This window comes from Poecilia mexicana, unplaced genomic scaffold (assembly GCF_051168715.1).
Source record: "Poecilia mexicana isolate PSO_F unplaced genomic scaffold, ASM5116871v1 scaffold_2, whole genome shotgun sequence".
Lineage (NCBI taxonomy): Eukaryota > Metazoa > Chordata > Actinopteri > Cyprinodontiformes > Poeciliidae > Poecilia > Poecilia mexicana.
Genome location: NW_028263371.1, coordinates 14542055 through 14556451, shown reverse-complemented (window position 1 = coordinate 14556451; position 14397 = coordinate 14542055). Strand labels below are relative to the sequence as shown.

Here is a 14397-nt window from a genome sequence, read left to right as displayed (position 1 = left end):
GACTAGCCTCTGAAATCCATGGTGGTCAGAAAAGCTCTTTAAAAGGTCCTTCGATATCAGTCAACAGTCTGACTTTTTTTCTGAGAGTCTGCTGCATTCGACTAATTTTCTTATGTGCAGCACTTTGAAACTATTAGCCTGTCTCACTTTTTCATTTCTGTTCTCTACGTTGCCCACTGAAATGAATGTCACATACATCACTCTTGACGGTCACATAGAGGTTGAAAAATACAGATATGTCTACTTTGTTCTCATGTTTACAGGTTATGTTTTGATCCTGTCCAGCAACTCCACAGTGTTTTGTCTGATTGTGATCCACAGAAACCTCCATGAGCCCATGTACGTTTTCATCGCTGCTCTGCTGATGAACTCCATGCTCTTCAGCACCGTGGTCTGCCCAAAGCTTTTGATCGACTTCTTATCTGAAAAGCAGATCATAACGTTCCCGCTCTGTCTCTTCCAGGGTTTTTTATTCTATTCATTAAGCGTCTCTGAATTCTTGCTGCTGGCTGCCATGTCTTATGACAGATATGTGTCCATATGTAAGCCTCTGCAATATCCAACCATTATGAGAAAAACAAAAGTGACAGTTTTCCTCGTTTTATCTTGGCTTTTGCCTGCCTGCCATATTGTTGTGCCGGCCGTTGGATTTGCTCACTTAAAACTGTGCAGCTTTACTTTGAAAGGCATTTACTGCAACACCTCAGTGAATTATAACTTCTGTGTGATTTCAAGAGCGCTGTATGTTTACGGCCTGGTGGTTCTGTTCAACCTCAGCCTTCTTCCAATGGTTTTCATACTGTTCACTTACACAATGATTATCATAGTGGCCTGTAGGAGCGGTGGGGACGTGAGGAGAAAAGCTGCACAGACGTGTTTACCTCACCTGCTGGTTTTATTAAACTATTCCTGTTTGCTTACTTACGATGTGATCATTGTCAGACTGAAGTCCGACATTTCAAAGACTGTAAGTTTCGTGATGACGCTACAAATAATAATGTACAGTCCTCTCTTTAACCCCATCATATATGGACTGAAAATGAAAGAAATTTACAAACACCTGAAGCGGTTGTTCTGTCACGCCAGAGGAAAATAATAGCGGCTTTAAGCTTTCATTATTTTTGCCTTTCGATGGAAAGCTTCAGTTTTTACTCCCACATTGTCTGACTGATAGTCTGTCTTTTCTAAATCTGTACTCTGAGTGCCAGTGTTTCTCTGATTCATCGGAAACCTTATCATGTTCCTGTTAGTCGCTCTCTCCCAAGTTTTATTTCAAAGCACCGTTAAGATTATATCTTTAGCAGCTCAGATGGACGTTCTGCATAGCTGAGGAAAAGATACTCTGTCATTTCAGCTTTCATTGTTTCACATTTTACATTGTGTGGAAATAAATTTCAAAATGTGGAACATTTTTTCATTATTAATGCCTTTCAAAAAGTACCATATTACTCACCACTTTGTCTCAAACTGTTATTTTAGATTCTTTATGGCTTTTATTGACACTGATGATAATATTGAGTCTTTGTAATCCAATTATATATAGTGTAAAAATTAATGACGTGACTTCTCTCTTGAAATGACATTCAGTCTCCTGTGTTTTTGTCTTTTATTTTAAATACATTTTCAAAACTTTCCAAATATTTTCATTAAGGCCCATCCTTGTTTAGATTTTATCTTAGAATATTTTACAAAAGGAACCGTTTCATATTTGCTGCCAAAACAAAACTCCTACTAGAAAATGTGTTCTTCTCACTTTGGCAAAAATATTTGCTGCACATATTAAAGACTTTGTTGAAAGTGTGCTGCATAATTTTATTATAAAAGAGTTTTGTTTTGTAACAATAAAACATCTCACAAAATTTGTCATGTTCCCTGAACTTTTTCAAATTTTGAATGGACTCAGACTAACAACGCCTGTGTCGGTCATCAGCCTAAAATCTATCAGAAACTGATCAGAAGGGGGGGGGGATATTTTACTTCATTTTTGAGGTTTAAGGACATATTTTATAGAAAGTAATGATGTATGTAAGATATGACTGTATTGCACTTAAAATACTGACACCTTGGTTAAAGCTGCAATAAGTAACCTTCATAAAACAATGTTTTCTACATATTTGTCATGAGAGTTTGAGTCAGATAATCTATGAAAACATGAAGCTCCTCCCTGTACTGCTGTTGCTGTGTGAAGAAAAGCCCCATCCCAGACCAAAAACAACCAATCAGAACCAGGAGGAGGGTCTTAGCGCTGTCAATCACCCTCATGATCAACCGCTGCTAAATGAAACAACTTACCGTCACAGGAAAACTGTTTATCTACCGTCAACACAGACACGTTCATAATTGTGAAGTGGATGAACAGTAATATGTGTTTTCAAGATTTTCTTCCATCTACCTGAAACAATCTTTCCTATTAAAACAATAAACAGTGCACTCAGCTGCATATATGCACACTGACTGCATAAAGCTCCATCATGCTGGCATATTTTTTTTAGTTTTCTGCAGAACAGCTAAACAATCCAGTAAAATAATGGGAGAAACTACTTGTAATCTGAGTTTAACTGTTTGGATGTCACTGATTGCACTCACTATATTTGAAAGATCAAAGGAGAAATGTACAGGGACATTAGCTGCATTTCCATCGACCTTAAAATTGCCCAAACTGGAGTTCCGAAAAAAAGTTGTTTGTTTGTTTTTTTACAAAAATTACATTATATTTCAGTCATCTGATATTTTATATTGAGTTGTAGTGTATTTTTGTTGTGAATTAGTGTAATTTAACATGATGCAATGTGCTGTGAGAGCTTCATCAAGGTCAATTACGGTGAATTTCTCATGTTTGTATTGACTTTACCTTCACTGCCCTGTTCTTACGTCAGGCCTATGCAGTGAGTGTCATTAGTGTTTCCACCATGGCAGTCAGAGTGTGCCTCAAGGAAAACAGGACCGGCCTCAGAGGAGTCAGGCTTCTCTGACAAAAGGCAGCAAGACAACAGTAAACAGTGGTTTCATAAACTCAATATTAACAACCACAGCGAAAACAATAACAACAAAAAAAAACATACAATGTTGTATTTATTTACTTTATAAATAAAGTCAACTATAAACTGATTAAAAATGGTTTTCTTTCTAATTTAAAGGGGCGGTGTCAGGTAAAATCAACACTTTTAAAAAAACTTTTACATCATGTTATAAGAATCAAAAACATAGTTGGAGTGTTTCCATGATTCTTTTATGCATGTTTGAGAAATCATTTAATTGCCATGGCAACCTTTCAGCTGTTCGCACTGCTGACTGGCTCCTTCAGACTAGCCAGCTGCAATTAGCAAACACCTGACAGAAGTGAGCATCTGCTGAGCTCTTTAAAGGAGCTACTTCTCAGTGCAACACTGGTAAAATGTTGTTAAAGGGATAATAGAGGAGACAAGCTCAATTTCAAGGCAGTGAATTACACAGTTCAATTCATTTTAAGTCAGATTTGATATATATTAAAATTTTTCTGACAACTGAAGGTGACATTGTGCTATAAAATGGCACTTTGTGTCTGTAAAACAAGCAATACTGCCCCTTTAAGAAGAAATGAACAAAAGCTGTTTAAGCCTTATAATGCTTTCTTCACGTCTAACCAGAAAGCAACAGGTCAAATGAGCCAGATTCTGGAGCATCCACCAACATAGAACCACTGCGCTTATTTTTGTTGTTTGATAAAACGGATACATTTTTCCCTCATAATTACAGTTTCAGTGGAAAACAAAATGGACTTAAGCTTGATAGAGATATTTAGTAAGCGTGTGTTAGTGTGGTTGAGCATATAGACTCAGCATGAAGGAATATTAACCCTTTAGGTGTAAACAGCACAACACTGAGTGAACGCTACCGTTCAACAGCAACTGCTACGTTCTGAAATAACATTTCTACTGGATAAAAACATTTCAAAGACCTAACTCATTGTTCCTCAGTAATACGTTTTCACACTTCTACACACGTGGAGTTGTTAGCATGCCAGCAGCTCCACTTGGAATAGACTGAAATCCACAGTGGTTAAAGGAGTGACTTTAAATAGGTGATCTAACTCATTTCCTTTCAGAACGTACAGAGGAACCGTGACCTGTGCACAAACGAGACACGAGTAGAAGTTTATTTTCTCATGAGCAACACTGTCAGACATTATACCTGTCTCATTTACTTATTTCTGTCACTTTTTTAATCGTCTTCTTGCTGATACTATGAATGTAACATACATTCATCTCGGTGGCCATGTGGAGTTAGAAAAATACCGGTATGTTTATTTCTCCATCATGGTCACAGGTTATGTTTTGATCCTGTCCAGCAATTCTACTGTCGTTTGTCTGGTTGTGATCCACAAGAACCTCCATGAGCCCATGTACATCTTTATTACTGCTTTGTTGATCAACTCTATTCTTTTCAGTACTTCTATCTACCCGAAGCTTTTGATTGACTTCTTATCAGAGAAACAGATCGTGTCTTATGAAGCTTGTCTCATTCAGGTATTTGCATTTTACACTCTAAGCTCTTCAGAATATTTGCTGTTAGCAGCCATGGCTTTTGACAGATTTGTGTCAATATGTAAACCTCTGCAATATCATACGATCATGAGAAAAAGAACAGTGAGTGTTTTCCTTGTTCTAGCTTGGTTTGTACCTGCTTGTCACATTGCTGTGCCCTTCATTGGAAATGCCAATTCCAAACTCTGTAGCTTCACTTTGAAAGGCATTTTTTGCAACAATTCAGTGAATTATCTTTTCTGTGTGGCTTCAAAAGCTTTGTTGATGTACGGCCTAGTTGTTTTATTCAACATTGCTGTTTTTCCCATGGTGTTCATACTGTTCACTTACACAATGATACTGATAGTGGCCTATAGAAGCTGTGGGGACGTGAGGAAAAAAGCTGCACAGACGTGTTTACCTCACCTGCTGGTGTTAATCAACTACTCTTGTTTGTTTGCTTATGATATGATTATTGTGAGACTGGAATCTGACATTTCAAAGGCTGTACGGTTTGCAATGACAATGTGTATAATAATGTGCAGTCCTCTTTTTAATCCAGTCATTTATGGACTGAAAATGAAAGAAATCTATAAACACCTGAGAAGGTTGTTCTCCCAAACGAGGAGAAAGTGACTGTTTGTTTTAAGGTTTTGTCATTTTGGCCTTCTCTTTTACGTTACTATCCATTAATATTACCTGTCTTTACTGTGATTTTCAGATTCAGCATTGATGCGCTCATTATTAATTTATATTAATAATGACTAATTCATCTCAAATATTTATAATAATGATGAAAAATGTTTACCTTTTTTAATTGGTTGTTCATTAAACCTAAAAAAGCTATTTTTTTCTTCTCTTTATTTGGCCTTTCATTGTAAATAATCTTTTTAATGTACATATCTTAATTATTAATGAATGTCTTTGGTGGTGTTGTACTTAAGAATGTTTTAGGACTAAAATAAATGAAAAGATAAATTCTCAAAGTCTTCTTTGTGTATTTTAATACTATTGAAATATTTTAAATATTGCTTAATAAAATACACTATAAAAAGAAATATAAGCATATGGAACTGTTTTACATTTTGCGTGCTCCAGGGGGCGCCACTGCTTCTGGTGATTCAGCAGATGTGTGGTTTTTCCTGACGACGTCAGAATTTACGTTCGATATGATTTGCGGTGAACTCTGCTTTGTTTTTTGCCCAACTAGAAATAGCCAAAATACATCCATTGTGACTGAGTCGTTCAGGCTCTTCATATCAAAAATGTTATTTGCTGTATTTTCCTTTTTTTTTCTCCCTTTCTAGCACTTCCCCCTTCTTTGTTACCTGAGGTAAGAGGCCACACCGACATTAGCCGTTAGCTTGCCTGGCTGCTACTATGTCTGCGTCAAATAACGTCGCGTAGCTCTATACCAGCCACATAGTTGGTCCATATTTTAATGAAGGATAAATGGATAAATTGTACAAGAAGCGTAAAAGTACAAACATTATAACAGAAAACAACATTAAAACAAAAAAGCTTGTGAATAAACAAGATGTCTCACTTTAACCTAAACTACTGGCGTTGGTCTGGTCCAGGTTTGCTATCTTTATTCAGTGATGTCTCTTGAAGTGGAGAGACTAGTAGCGATAACATATTACGCAAGTAAAAGTACAAGGTTTTATGTAGCAAAATTTCTCCTAAATGTATTTTTCCCAAAAGGTTTACTTGAGCAAATGAGTAAATGAAAGTAATGACGACCATTGCCATGACAGCAGAGATTAAGTGCAAAACTATGGCTATGAAAAATTTATCTGTACCCAGAACTACAAGGTATCTTAATTTAAAGCAAACATTTAAACAGCAGAATTACATAAAAGCTCTAGATGAAATTTTATTTCTGACAACCAGTCTAAACATTTCTCAACAAGGCCATGATGACACAGAAACCCCATAAAGTCTTAGATCTTCTGAACAAACCTGATGCCTGAAGCGCCAGTAATGTAAATATCCCTAATTTAATTAGCATGAGGTTAATTATGTTTTCAGTTTCACCTGCCACATCCAGACCTGATTACTGCCAGACATTTAGAATAGAGATGTCACTAAAATCAAACCTGTCTGACAACATGAAATAGGCTAAAAAAAAAAAAACACACAATCTAAAGAAATCCAAGAACAGAGTCTTTGACATGTGGCAATCTGGAATTGGTAACAAACCAATTTCTGAAGTTTTTTGAACCCACAGGGCATTTATCCATAAATAGAGAAATCATGAAAGCATTGTAGAACCACTGTTTATTAAAAGAAACGCAAAAACCCATCCTGCCTGCCCCCCAAAATAATTTTCTTTTTCCTGATTCCCAAGCTTTTGGTGAGGATCTTATTCTGACCAGAGGAGAGAATAGTGAAGTCCTTTAAGTGTGGCCCATTACATCTGACTTAGAACTAGCATAGAGCTGGATTCAAATTTCACCAGTGGACTGCAGCAATTTCCAGCAAACACCTTTTAAAAGGTAAGAACATTGACGTTCATATACTTCATTAATAAGTAAGGGGTGCTAGCTTGACTTATACAAGTGGAAGCCATGGCTATGCTGCCAAAAATAACTTGAAATGAGTCATTAATTGTGTGGAGATTAATGTCGTCAGCCACCTGATATTTGGAGAAAGGGAGGATTAAAGAAGTCTGTTTTCTCCAGCACATTGTGAAAGATTTCACATGGTTTGGCTTTTTCACTAATAATTTTCACAAATGTCGCTTTTCTGTTTAGGAAAGCATGGAACAATTCTCAGTCTTAAAGTCAAGTACAAACTGTTATTCTTTAATATTTCTGTGGAGGATGTATTCCCACCTCTACCTGCTATCAAAAATGAATTATTTCTATATCAATAACTTAATTTGTGAAAGCCTAAAACCAGGTGAACCTCAGAGTTAGAAAGTTACCAGGAAGTTATTCAGAAAGTGACAAAAGTTGTTGGGTTGCATTGCGAGTGTGTGTCTAAGTTGAAAGGAAAGAACCAGTTCCACTTAGCGTGATGCAATATGTTTAGAAAACTTCGGCATGGTCCAGTGAGAAAGACCAATGATTGGGAATGAGCTAACCGGTCTCTCTTGACCTGTCAGAGTTCATTAATGACTGTGATTGGTGTCCTTTGCTTTGGCCTCCCTTGTGTTTTAACTGCACTCAGGTAAACAGGACCGGCCTCAGAGGACTGGCCTGACTAGAATCAAGCCAGAACAGTTAATTATCACCCAGTGGCTACAATGAGCTGGACCACTGGGATTTATGATCCTCTCCTCTGAAATCACAGTGTTGTGAAACTAGTCCACTTACAGAAAACTTTCTTTTACCCTCATGTTAATGTATCTATGCATAATGTTAAAATAAATAAAAACATAAAAACATATTGTTGATATGGACAGCTGGCTTTTAAAGCCCAATATTGCTGTATCATTGCTGATTGTGGATTTCAAAAACTAACATTTGTCTTACAAAAAACAGTGAAGAGACTATGCGTGAAATGTGAACAAACTTTCACAATTGGAAACTGTTAGTATGCAAAATTGTGCAGTTTGCAACTTTCACCGAATAAAGACCTTGTTTTAGGGAAAACTAATCCACATATAATGCAGACAAAGTTTTAAGGTCAAAAAGTTACAAAAGAAATATATTTTTTAACAAAATCAAAGACGCTTCTAATCTGGATGTTCAAAAACCAGAAAATACCAAATATAAGAAGGCCTTATCTGAACGATAAAAGAAAACAAACTTAGTCAAAGACTCAATTTAGGAATCAGTGATTGTTTTTTATTGACAGGTATAAATAGATGCAAAGCAGGTGTGACAATCAAAAACTATAACTAGGTAAATAGACATAGCAAAAACACAGTATGAAACAAAACTGATAGATAGATAGATAGATAGATAGATAGATAGATAGATAGATAGATAGATAGATAGATAGATAGATAGATAGATAGATAGATAGATAGATAGAGAAGGTTTCTCAACTGTTTATAATTCAAACTGTTTATATGCTTAACAATATTTAAGGTGTCTGAAATCTTTAAAGATGTAATGTCATATTCAATTAATCTATATTGTTGCACTCACTGTAATATTTTAAGTATTTTGTACCCAAACCAGACTCTATTTCAATCATCACTGTCGACAAAGTTTTGTCTTACACTGCATTGACTGCAACCATTACTTACAGCATAACTCTTCGCCACTCCAAACAGCTGTTAATTTGGAGAAGACACACCCAGTCACACCCTCAATGTAGAGAAAATATGTTGTATTTTCTCTGAAGAAAACTAGCCTGTATATGTTGCAAATGGTACTTATGATTTCTGGCAAATCAGCACTGGGTTGATACTGCCGCCTTGGCTTTGCCTCCAGGTTAAGCCACCAGTTGAACCACAGGTACTGTGGGGCTAATGACACTCTGTACGTGGATATTAATAGTTGATTCTATTTCAGGTTTGACACCTGATGATGTGGAGAATCCAGTCCTCTGTAGTCATGATACAAGCCCTGAGCTCAGTCAAACGCGGATAATGTTGTCTGATACACGTCCAAATAATCAATTTGTTCATGGTGACCTTCCCTAACTAGTTTTACTGACTCCTGTAGCCGCCAGAATGCAATAGCTCATAGTTAATAGGCAGTGCATTGCATGAGTAGGCCCCCGTTAATGCTATGGGAGATCTGAGGATTTCTCAGACATACATGGATGAGTCAAAGCAACATTACAGGTATGTGATTGATGAGAGAATGACATCATGACGTGATACACCCTTTAACATTGACTCCTTTTAAAGAGCTCTTTAAAGCCACTATGTGAATGTGCTCTGCATGCCCCAGTGTGAGCTATGTTATTACCAATGACAAAATGGTAGGTTGAACTTGGCCCACAAATCTTATTTCTCTGAATTGATTGAACAACAAAGCACAGTTAGTTTGTAGATGTGAAATAGTACAAACAATAGTGCTGCTGCGACTTACTCGTTCTTATTTATGTATCGTAACTGAACAGCTGAAGTGGCTGCTCCATGAAAAGGCAAAGAAGGGGTAGTCTGTGTTTAGAAGTTCCCTATAAAAAGGCCTATATGGACCTAAGAAAACTCATTTGCTGTCATTAGATGTACAACCCAACAAACAAAGGATTGTTTGTTGGGCATAATGTTAGACAATGAGTAGATGGGGTTTATCCTGTCTGAGTAGGAAGAATTGGCCGTTTTTTACAGAAGATTTAAATTACTGAATAGTTTTGATATTTTCAACCCATTGGTATCAAAAAGTTCTGTAATTTCAAACTGTTGAGTTATTTTGACTGGTAATGGCATTAATAATATCAGAAACAGGACATTTGAAATCTTTCATGTTCAAACTCAACTCAGGCAGTTTGTTTCCAAACAACCAGCAGGCCTTGAAGCAAGTTTGTGACACTAATTGTTGCATTTTGGCTTCCTGGATACTTTGAATTGTGACTGTCATTAATGTCCTCTGTGGGCACTTTGGTAAACAGCAGACCATCCCTCAGGAACTGGATGTCTACAGCCAGCCTGTAACCGCTAATGAGGACCCAGTTGGTCCAGTGAGAAGGACTCTTGGGATGTTGTTGCATAGATTTACGTGATCAGAAAGTTGCTTTGAACTGACCTAATATGATAGGTCATATAAGTCATTACATATTCCCTAGATACCACCCAATCACTTCTCCTTAATTACGTCTCTAATCGCAAACAAAAATAATTGTAAAGTTGGTCAACAGGTCAATATCTCATGGGATTCGGACAGAGGCAATAACTCTAGCAAAACTGCAGCCAAGCCACTAAACTTTAACGACAATAAAAGTTGGTGTTTTATTTTTCTAAAACTAACTAAATTAATTCACAAGTCACATGAGTAGAGCAGTTTGTTTCCCAAGGATGACAACCTAAAAGCCAAATTGTTTATTTTATATTTCAAAAGCAATGGACTATGACAGCAAGCTTAAATATACATTTAAAAAAAATCATAGATCTGAATTTGAGGACATGCTACATGTCATTATCTCATCATCTGAGATAATGATGAGACATTATGACATTATCTCATCATTACTGACATGAGATAATGTCCCAAGTCCTATATCTTTTCAGCTTTATTCAGAATTTTATGAACGCTAAATATCAAATCTTTTTAGGTAGTTCTCAAACTCATAGACATCATTCTGCTCGTAGAAAACCCTCTGCAGCATTTCATTTGGCTCATACATTTTATGCAGCCATTGCGAACTATATTGTTCTTCAACACATACTCAGGCATTGTTAATATTAGTACTGGAGTTTTCTGCTCCATTGCACCGCTTGTCCACATACAAATAGTTTTTGGTGACAAACACATTTGTAAAGGACAAATGTTTTTCAAAGTACTCTGTTTGTGGTGTATTGTTATGTTTTGTGCAGCAATTAGCCAGGTTGGGAATAAGATTTATTTTCAATACAATGAAAGACATTCACAGCTAAAAGTAACAAAATGTCGGCCTTGCTGAGATCACACAGAGAATCCCCAGAGTTTGCTTTGCTGTCAAGCAGAATATTAATACCAGGTGCTGAGGAAGAGGGGCCAGGTAGCTGCAGCAGAGGAGGAAGGTTATCCTTCTCCATCATGGAGGAGGTTTTTACCCTGTCAGGGTTTAATGACACACTCGGCTACAGAGCTGTTGTCTTTTCTCTTGCATCGCTTTGTTACTTTGCTATCCTGTTCTTTAATGTTGCTATTATCATTGTGATTGTGTCAGATGAATGCTTACACGAGCCCATGTACATTCTGTTATGTGTTCACTGCATTAATGGACTTTACGGCACGGCTGGGTTTTACCCAAAATTCCTCGCTGACCTTCTGTCATCTTCTCAGGTCATCTCTTATCATGGATGTCTGGTTCAGGCTTTTGTCTTGTACTCGTTCGTCTGCAGTGATACGTCCATTCTTACCGCCTTGGCTTATGACAGATACCTGGCAATCTGTCTGCCTCTGCAGTACCACTCAATCATGACAAACAGAAGGGTTTATTCATTGGTGTGCCTATCATGGTTAACTCCTTTCTGCATTTTTTCCGTCAACATTGTTCTGACAGCCAGATTGAGGTTCTGTGGAACAAACATACAGAGGCTCTTCTGTCTAAACTGGGTGATTGTTAAACTTGCTTGCCCTGGCTCCAACACTGTCATAAATAATGTTTACGCATTAGCCACTTTGTCAATCTATGTAGCGCATTGGCTCTTTGTGGTCTGGACTTACATATACATTGTTAAAACATGCGTGCAATCCAAAGAGGACAGGGCAAAGTTCATGCAGACATGCGTCCCACATCTAATCTCTCTCGTCACGTTGTTCGTCATTGTGGTGTCTGACTTGATGCACATGCGATTTACATCATACGATCTTCCTCTCAGCTTCCAGAACTTTTCCTCCCTCGCCGTTGTCTTTATTCCTCCACTTATGAATCCTCTACTTTATGGATTCAAACTCACAAGAATTCGAAAGAGGATTTTTGTTTTGCTATTCCTGAGAAAAAAATTGCCTGTGTCGTCTTAGGTCTTCCCAAATGCAGTGAAAATATGTAGCAACATTTAGCGTTAACTGAAATTGTTTAGTTGTTTGTTGTCATATACCATAAATTTTTTTTACAGAAATAATCACATAAAAACATAAAAATATATATTTTAAGATCTGTCAAAACAACCTCAGAGTGGTTGTATATGAAGAAATTAGTAATAATGTCTTCTTTTGAAGTAAATGTAGACATTAGGGTGTAGTAGTTCTTTTTTTTTTTTTTACTAAATTGATAAAATAAATCTTTGTAAAATTGAGCTAAATATGTCATTAAAATCAAATGTATTTAAGTCTCATACATTTGACAATTTAGGAATATATTTCAAATAACCCCAAATTGTGACCTTAAAATTATTTGTACTACCTTTGATCTGTACGTCACATATGTGCCGATGAAGATGGCTAATTTTGTTTGCATTCGCATGATTTATAGGTTTGTAATTTATAACATTTATTGTACAAATACAAGTAAACATTAATAATAGTTGTTTTGCCTCATTTCGTTAACATTATACAGTGAATTGTTTCAGTCATTTGTTAACTATGTGTTTAAAACTTAAGTTGTTTCTCACTACATTTGAAATCTCCAGTTATAAGTTAACTATGTGTTGCTTGTTTGCACAATTTTGTAATTTATTCCTTAACATTTTTGCAGTAGTGTAGAAAGGGAGGGCATTATCCAAACACCCCTGAAGCAAGTAGGAGCACAACTGTGAAAATGTGTTTTGCCCTCTTTAGATTTCTATTTGTAATACTTAAATGTTTAAGACATAATCAAAACTATTTACAATACAAACTGCCAGAAAACTGCAAAACAGCTGAAACACTGAGCTTTTTAAATCCAGACTAAAAACTCATCTGTTTAGAATTACTTTGAACTGGAACATATTTGTTGTGTGTTGTTGATTTTAAAGTCGGCACTCCACAAAATGAGATATGTATTTGATGTGTTAAACACGAGTGACCAATAAAATACAAAATTATTTATGTGTGAGAGCTGAGTGTTTTTAACGTATAATTATCAAAGTTTTCAAAATAAAAGACTAAAAACAAGGAAATGCTATCAATCTCTGTCAATCTTTGTAGAGCTGGTGGTTGATTTTTTTTGGCCAATTTTACTCTCTGACATTATCTTGTAAACCTATGTGAGGAAAATGACATTGATGTTACTAAAAAATAATGAAAAATCAATTTTATGCAGATTATGTGGATGTATGAGTCTCATTGGTGTATTGACACATATATTGCATGGTTGACAAAGCAGTGTGTAAGCATCACTCCCGCCGTGGAAGCCATGTTTTCTTCCATCTAATCCTGTGTGCGGCCTCTCCGTCTCTGTTTCTGTGATTGTGGGATCAGTGGTAATCTCTGAAGAGGCGACCCACTGACATTTGCACCAGGATAACTCCACACACACACACATGTACACACATGCACACAGCTGCAAGCAGCTGGCGTCTTCAGCGCGCAGATGTTCCAGTGGGATTTAATGTAACGTAACTATGCATTTATTGCATTTTTGTGTACTTGTTGACAGAGCAACGTGAGGACCACTTCCTACCAAATTCCCTTAAAATCCCCAAGAGGGGACATTTAAAAAAGTGAAGACGTGCTTTTTAGTTCTCACTTTCGGAAAGCTCAAGGAGCATTTGCATATAGTTTAACACTTGGATATTCTGGTTAAGACCTAATCTGGTATCAGGTTAGGTTAATAGATTATGTAAACAAAGGTCCTCACAAAGAACAGTGTGTGGGTTTGTGTGTCTGTGGCTAAAAGCGGCGACCGACTAAGAAGCTTTGTGATCCGCTGAGCTACATAGAATGAGTAAAACAGGAAGGAAAGGACAAAATATGTTTAAAAAAATTCTTGACAACACAAAAATGTAAAAGAAAGCTAGGAAAATGGATTGAGTTGTTTACAAAAGAAAACCAGGAAAAGATTTGTGAATTTCAGCGAGAAAGCGGGATGAAGTGGAGGCAGAGAGGGAGAGGTTGGTAGATTAAGCTGGGTTAGAGAGGATTAGTGTCAGGTTGGGTTTGGTTGTAAACTAACCTCCATGTCAGTCACTTTTGGCTGCGGCTGACATGCTCACACTGCTGATTCACTCCGTCTCAAAGATCAAACCCTGAATCAACGCGCTCAGGGAACCCAAACCAAAGGGAGAAAGGTACTTTGATGCTGTTGTCTATGAGCTGACCGGATGTAAGTAAGTTGTTTTTTTTATGCGCTTAAATGCACAGATGAGACAAATACAAGCTAAACAGATTAACATTAGACCTAAGGTCTACTGCAGCTGTATTGATGT

At 36.8% G+C, this 14397-nt stretch overlaps 3 protein-coding genes across 3 annotated transcripts; all 3 read left to right on the top strand.

Moving 5' to 3' along the window:
* The first annotated feature begins 160 nt into the window (after positions 1–160).
* On the top strand, positions 161–1096 carry LOC106906160 (olfactory receptor 11A1-like). Its single transcript, XM_014971307.2, has one exon. It carries the CDS (start codon positions 182–184, stop codon positions 1094–1096), a length of 915 nt encoding a protein of 304 aa, XP_014826793.2. The 5' UTR covers positions 161–181.
* A 3127-nt stretch (positions 1097–4223) lies between these two features.
* On the top strand, positions 4224–5138 carry LOC106906155 (olfactory receptor 13C2-like). Its single transcript, XM_014971303.2, has one exon. It carries the CDS (start codon positions 4224–4226, stop codon positions 5136–5138), a length of 915 nt encoding a protein of 304 aa, XP_014826789.2.
* Positions 5139–11143: 6005 nt separating this feature from the next.
* LOC106906156 (olfactory receptor 52K1) lies at positions 11144–12073 on the top strand. Its single transcript, XM_088003854.1, has 2 exons — positions 11144–11194; positions 11372–12073. Exons 1-2 carry the CDS (start codon positions 11144–11146, stop codon positions 12071–12073), a joined length of 753 nt encoding a protein of 250 aa, XP_087859980.1.
* Positions 12074–14397: the final 2324 nt, after the last annotated feature.